Source organism: Tupaia chinensis, unplaced genomic scaffold, assembly GCF_000334495.1.
Source record: "Tupaia chinensis unplaced genomic scaffold, TupChi_1.0 Scaffold145685_1, whole genome shotgun sequence".
Lineage (NCBI taxonomy): Eukaryota > Metazoa > Chordata > Mammalia > Scandentia > Tupaiidae > Tupaia > Tupaia belangeri.
Window position 1 is genome coordinate 2,085,165 of NW_006205542.1, and position 7,590 is coordinate 2,092,754.

A 7,590-nucleotide genomic window follows, 5' to 3' on the forward strand; every position below is an offset into this window, starting at 1 on the left:
TTTTTGTCTCTCTGTCTCTCTCTGTCTTTCTGGCGAGTGCACTTGCCCTGTAGCAAAAACCTTTCAAAAAACAAACAAACAAACAAAAAACAGTTAGTTCCTTGAAGAATGTAATATGAGAATTTGTTAACTTTCCAGTAAACAAGGAAAATAGCATTTATTGAGTACCAAGTACAGCTTGAACAATTAATGCACTTTATTTCAATTTCCTGGCAATATATGGATATTATTATCATCGTTTCACAGATGAGGAAAAATACTAAAAAGTATTAAATTTGATAAATAATAGAGCAAGGATTCAAAATCAGGTAAATTTGATGTTTTCTACTAAACTAATTTTTCCAAAAGTATATTATGACATTGGTCCTGTGGGATATTCCACCAGTGAAAGAAAGATTTTCTAGGGCCTTGTCCTGAATTACCAAGGTGAAAGCCAAGGTGATAACTTAGACCCTCAGACTGTACTTCCTAGTAGTTTTCATTCTTTTTCCCATTCTGTATTTTTTCCTATTAGAATATTCTTGGAATAAAATCACTTTTGAAGTAATAGGTTAGGAAAGTTATATGACTATAAAGATATTTATCCAAATTAGGGGTTGAAAAGAAGAAATTTTGTCTATGAAACACCCACAATCTTTGGTTTCAATAAAAATTATCCTCAACTTGTGCTTCAATATGATACTTCCGGTACATCTTAAAACTGAAGATCTGAGGGACTTCCTATGATTTGACCATTAGCATAAATATGAGTAGATGAATGGGGTGCTTAATGTTTACTATGTCCTCAGTAAATGTTATTCCCTTCCCTATTTATCTTAATTTAATCTAAGTTGAGATAGACAATGATTTTAGTAATCAACAATTAAATTTGTATAACATCTTTGAATTATCAAGAAGTAAATTAATTGATGGGACCTGGTTTGGCTGTTATGGCATTCACAGTCCAGAAGTTCTTTCAGATTTTGAAGGAGTTCCAGTAAAGTTGGACCTTGTTTCTGCCAGTTCGGCATTCATACTCTGGATTGTATCTGCTATCCATCTAACCCAATTTCCAGTGGCAGGTTTTGGGTATCATTGGGTTTGGATCCAGAAACTGATAAACAGAAAAAAACTTCCTCTCCTATATTCAGTCCTTGACCTTCTGTTCTTTCCCTTCTTTATGGCAGTCAAGTGCCATGACCAACCTAGTTCCTATAATATTAGTCAACTGTTCGTTTTTAGCCTAACTCCTTCAATCATATTTAACTCCCCAGTTACTTAAACGATTTGATTTATATTTTAGCTGTGAGTTATTTACTTCTATAGAAATAGGCATAATGTTATATCACAGGTTAGATAGTACATTTAAATATTGGATAATAATAATTCATATGTTTGTTTAGCAGGTGCTTTTTAAAATTAGAGCAGTTAAATTATAATTTTGAATATTTATACTTAATTTTGAAGTCAGGTGTCTTTACTAATTTTATATTTTAACAATTTTAATCATGCCTTCAAATAATCATTGTAGTTCTTCTAAGAAAAAGAAGATTCATCCATGTAGTATTATAGGCCTTTCTCTTTCTGAATGTCCTAGTGAAAATGCTTCATGTATATTTTTATGTTTCCTGCATGTTTGTGTTGCCATGTTCCAGACATCTTGTTAGGCACTATAAAACATTACCACCCAAGATGCCTTTATTACAGAACGGTTCTCACTGGAATCTTTACAGGTAAGAGTCATAACAGTGAGTCCAAGTTGTAAATGAATCCTTCATCCCTTACTTACTAAAAAGAGAAAATTTACAGTCTAATAAAGCAAAAACATCTCCTTTTCAAATTAACTATATAAAAAGAAACATTAAATTGATAGCTCAAATAATTTTCATTATAAAACTTACTAATTGTATAATATTTCTTTAAATGGAGTCTACCGACTCAAATATCAGAGTTCTAGCTGTGTTTGTCATTTTGTTGTTTTATTTGTTGATTTTAATTTTGGTAATTTGTTTTATCTTACTTTTTGACATTTTAATTTGTGGAGCTCAATTCTGCCTGCATATACTAAGACCAACTCAGTGACTAGACAGGACATTCCGCTTCATCACGAATTCTTTCATTCACGAGTATTGAGATTTACTGATGAAATATTGGTTAGGTAAGAACATGTGGAAGTGATACCCTCCACATTCCTTGTCTAATGTTGTGAACAAAAAGAGTCGAGTTGTAAAATTTTTTCTCCTCTAATGTCCTTCATTTTGTTTTGGTGTGGCATCTGTTACTGGTAATGAAGTTTTAGGCATTTTGTTTTAGTGCTTCCTGTATCCAGTTTTTTCATAAGTAGGTGTGATTTAGTCTCATTTTTCGGTCTGAGACCCTTTTGAAAAATTATGCAAATAATTCAAGCATAATCTTTGTTTAGTTTCATTTTCTAAACAAAATTCTGCACCGTCATCCTGTCAACTCTCTCACACCCTTATGAACTGAATCGCAGTGATTCTACATCGTACGTACAGGGGAACATTATTTTTATGCTTTTACTCTCTAACATGGTCTTCCTTTCTTTGTTTTCTTTGTCTTTCTCTTCTACCACTGGATGCAATGCACTGGCACTAGTGAACTGCAGCCCTCCCTTGACAGGGCTAGGAGTGCTAGTACCAACTGCTTGAGACCAGATACTAGTTTGCATTCACCAGAACGAGAAAGGTATTAAATAAAGACTTTCTTAATTTCTTATCATTTGTAGTAGTGATTTTTTTTTTTACTCACTTTGTTTCGTGTGAGTCTCGCAGATTTATTCATTCATGTTCACTTTGCTATCTACATTTCCCCACCCTTACCGTATATGTCTAAGTAGAGATATGCGTATGTGGGTAAGCCCAAGGGGACACATACACATATTTCTATGAGTGTTGTTGCAAATGATGTGATGTAATTTGTAACTGCTTCTGGCTGCTGCTTTTCTCCTTTTGTTTCTGATCAGTTGTTTTATTTATACACTACTCAGGGAGCCTTCTGTATGCTGATAATGTTATAAAGTTCAGCAAGTTTTCTCGAGGGAGGATCGTTTTCCCATTAGTTTTACTGATAAACATTGTAGGTTTAGCAACAATCTCAAGTAGGAATCCTGTTTAGATAGAATACTTCCTTCATACTTGTGTATTCATTTTTAAATCAACCTACTCTTGATATAGGCTATATTTTGCATTAGATTATGTCTTGACAACAACAAAAGAAATGGTGTCTCAATTATAAATAAATTTCCTGATTTCTTACAAAGTTCCATGTAATGTGTATGTACGTGTGTAGACACACACGCACACCCTTGTAATTTTGCTTTAAACTTTTATTTGATTAATTAATTCTCACTTTAGCTCACGTGCATTCAAAGATTATGTATTATACTAGCTTCTAATTGTAAGCATCTAATTTTTCCATTGTTGTAGGACTTTCTATTTCTGAAAACTTGGTTATAATTGTTAATCTTGTTTAGAATTCTTATGGCTTTTTAATTTGAAGTTATTTAGAAGAAATTTGCAAACTAGCTCCTTATAAATTCTGAGAAAAAATATTTTAGTTGTACTCATGTAACCCACTTCTTCCTCTTCAGAAGTGACTTAAAGCTTTTCTCCAGCAGTCTTCTAGCCTGATTATATTAATTAATTTGTGAGATATTTATTTTTGGAGTTGAATAATACATACTCATTTTTTAGTGTTAAAAAAATCTACTTTTCAATTTTGTATTCGTAAAATTGTAATAGGAAAAATTAATTTACATTTTATATTCTTTTACATTTGTTACAGAAATTTTAGTTGAGATGACCATAGACTTCTAAAATCACTTGAAATTGTTTCATTATTATACTCTTGTCATAAATTACCCTTCCAAAATAATTAAGGGTAGCAGAAAAAATTTTTGTATTTTCTAATTTTTACTGTATTGTTATATGTTTCTAGTTAGTATTAAAACAAGAATAGAATTGCCCAAGTCAGTGGAATCTTTTGATGATAACATCACTCTTAACATTTGTAGTATCTTCTAGATCAGCAATATCTGAAAGAAATATGCAAACCACATGTATACTTTTCAGTTTTCTAATAGCCAGTATTTAAAAGGTAAAACTAAACATAATATTTCAATTCGGTGTGTTAACTATGTTCATTTGGGCATCTCATTAATGCGAAACCAGTAGTGAGATGTTTTGCATTCCCTCATCCTAGTAAGTGAGAGGCATTATACTTAGTACTTACAGCACCTTCCAGTTTGGAGAAGCCACATTCCAAAACTCAACAGCATCCTGCAGCCCTGGCTGTTGTATGGGACTGTTCATCCTTATGGTGAATCCGGTCTTATGGTGAAAAACCTTCCTTACGGCACGGAAGCCTCAGAGTTATCAAATCTGTACGTGGGTCAGTGTAATCTCTCAGTTAGTACCCTTAGGACAGACAGTTCAGATAACCAAGCCATAATTATACACAGGTTATTTTGAACTCCAGATGAGTGTAATTATTTTTAATAGAAGAAGAAATGCGATTATTGTGTTCACTCTGTATATTGAGTAATAATAATTTTTTAAAAACATCCTCTAAAATATCATGGACACAAGGATTGATATTATCAGTGATGCTTCATTTATTGAGGTCACTTGGTTGCTAAGAAGAACATGAAGTGAGATGACTTTTGACCAAGTAAGTTGTAGATGCTTATCAGTGTAGAGCATAAACTATAATATCCCTTTGCATACATGCCTATAGACAGCCTCAAAGCAGAAATTAACAGTATCAAGAATGCCATCATTCTCTCTGGAGAATGCATCTGAAGTCTCCAGGCAGGACATGCTGAGAAAAGGAAGTAGACTTACAGAATTGTCCAGGATGCTTAATTTCTCTGACTGATTGTAGTAATGCCTCATGTATACATGGTAGATAAAATGCTAGAGAATATTTTTTGAAAACTTGATTTCATATTCTCTATATAGTAACATTATTCCCATGGCCTTGTGAACTATTATGGTTAAGTGATTTGATGATTCTAATCCATTTTGATCAACATTTATATGCATATGCTGTTATGCCAACTTAATACCATTTGCTTATGTATGCTGACTGTTCAAATAAATTAAGTCTTGTATAAACATGAAGGGTAAAGTAGTCAAAGCAGACTGGATATTCAACACCATAATTTACCCCCTGCCCCCCCCCCCCCAAAAAAAAAAGGATAAAGAAGCAGCATTGTTTCCCTGGATGAATTGGAAACTATCAGGCCTCCCTATTCTCCCTTGTTAAACGGTTTGGCCCAGGCTAACATCTGAGTTTGAGTAATGCATGTAGAAGCACTGTATGGCGAGGAAGCCATTGTAGTTTAGGAGCCCCTCTATTTTATGTTCTGGTAACTATGGGAATTAAAAAGCATTTACAGATTACCACAGTTCAGTGACTAATTCAATCCAGTCATGCCTCCTAAGTGAAGAAATTTTTATTTTTTTGTAGTAAAAGATGATCTCTTGGATAATACCCATTGTCCTAGCTTCCCTGAATGGCAAAGAGTGCGTTACAAGCCTGCTATCGACTGCTATCAACCTTACCTTTCCAGATTTTAAAACGCATTTTTGCTTAAATATTCAGAGACGTTGATTTTTAGAGCCACTGGAGAGCAGTTCCTTGAGTCTTTTGCCTTCCCTGACCTTTCATAGTTATCACAGCCTAACTAAGGACTCATGAATGGGAGCCTATACTTACTGCCTCATTTTTTTTCCTTCTAGTAAATTCTGTAATCTGACTTCTTCTCAGTTTGTTATCCTGAAATTCCTCTGTGGATTACCTTGGTTCCCTGATTATTAAACCTGTTGCAACAGTTTCCATTAACCACCCTGTCACTTGAATCTCTTTTTCCACAAGTATCTTTACATGTTTTGCTCTTTTTTTATTTTTTTAAGCTGCTGGAGGGTGTGTGCATTCATGAGAAAGAGAGAGAGAGAGAACACACCCTGATGGGATGTGGTCACACTGCTGTCCCCTTTTGTCCATTTCTCCATCCCATCATGATATGGAACACTCAGACAGACACACCTGGCATATTTTTTAAAGCTACCTGGGCTGGGATTTGAACTCTGGTCGGCTATGTGGGATCTGGCTCCATGTGTACACTGCACCCCTAGGCCAGCCCTACAGGCTTTCTGAAGCCAGTGCTATAACACAGTCTCTTCCTAGATGTCTCTTCCTCCCATTCCCCTAAAGGTAGTTACTTACCTAGTTCTGCCCTTAGTTTTTTTCATTTTCTGCCCCCTCCATACTTGCCTTTCCCTTGTATTATGTTTCTGTCCAAGACTTCAGCTATGCTATGTGGGAAGACATTCCTCCCCTGTAATGGGCAAGGCCAGGCCTTCTCTCCTGAGTAACAGGCCACATTTCTAAACAGTTGCCAGACACTGAGTACATCACACTGTCTAAATCCACTTCGTTGTCTCCCTTTATCCCTCCACAGCCAAAACCTTCTTTTTCCTACATTTTCTCTCATTTTGTGGCTATTGATATAGCATCAGCCACATAATCAGGAAACACATCGACTGCTGCGCATCTTTCAAATTCAGAATCAGTATATCATTTCCTCATGAGCACATCAGTCTCCTCAGTTATAGCTCTTCTCTAGTTCCAAGGTCACGCCTATCGTCATTAATTTTCTCCTAAGTTCTAGTAATAGTCTTTATTACTTTACATCTCAAGTTCTTTTTCTATGAAAATTAAAATATTCTTCCTCTGTAGTTTGCTTAAAAATGCCATTCATGGGGCCGGCAAGTGGCATAATGGTTAAGGGTGTTGGACTCCCACATGGCTGACCATGGTTCAAGTCTCGGACCTGGTGGCTTTCTTTCTCACTTCCTCTCTCTCTCTGTCTCTCTCTGATCAAACTGGAAAATAACAATGATAATAATAATAATAAATAAAGTTAAATGAAATAATTCTTTAAAAAAATGCCATTCATTCTTCAAAAATGTAGGCCAAACATTTTATCTCTTGTAAAACTTTTTTTTTTTTTTTTTTTTACTTTTCACCCCCACTTCCAACATCCACATATACCTTCCTTCTTTTGGTCAGAGGTTATTTTCTGGACTCACAAATTTTTATATACTTCTCTTAAAACACATTATATTTTATTTACTGTTTGTTTCTTCTAGTATGTTGTAAACCTCTTCGGAGCAGGGATTAAATCCTTTTTGTCTTTTCCATCTCTAGTGACAGCATTATTATCTTTTACTTAGTAATTGTTTAATTTGGGGATTTGCAGGACTTAAAACAATCTCCTGTTTACCATTCCCAAATTATTGCTAGACTCAGTAGCTAGAAAGACAAAAGATCTAATATTAAGTTATTGGGATATTCATGACTTTTTGAAATGTTTTCTCATGCAAAAATGTGTCATGACTTTCCCAATGCCCCAGTAGCATGATAAATCCAGTTAGAAGCTGTGACTTTAGCACTGCAAGCTTCCTAATGGATTCCATAAGCAGCCGGATAAACCACAGAGACTTCTGCTGCATTGTCAACCCTTACATATACTGGGTGCTCCGCAGGTCTGTGTGTGGCAGCACTGCTGTTTGCAACCCACTGATT

The 7,590-nt window shown here is 34.9% G+C and overlaps 1 protein-coding gene across 50 annotated transcripts in view; it reads left to right on the forward strand.

The window, feature by feature from the left end:
* Positions 1-7,590, forward strand: part of RIMS1 (regulating synaptic membrane exocytosis 1) — a 254,173-nt gene that overhangs the window by 91,348 nt on the left and 155,235 nt on the right. For 31 of the 50 annotated variants that reach the window (XM_027768198.1, XM_027768199.1, XM_006168296.3 and 28 more), the window contains one exon: positions 2,596-2,685. The exons of the other annotated variants lie outside the window; for them this stretch is intronic. In XM_027768198.1, the coding sequence (XP_027623999.1) occupies positions 2,596-2,685 (90 nt within the window). The remainder of the gene's footprint in view (positions 1-2,595; positions 2,686-7,590) is intronic. 50 annotated transcript variants of the gene reach the window in all.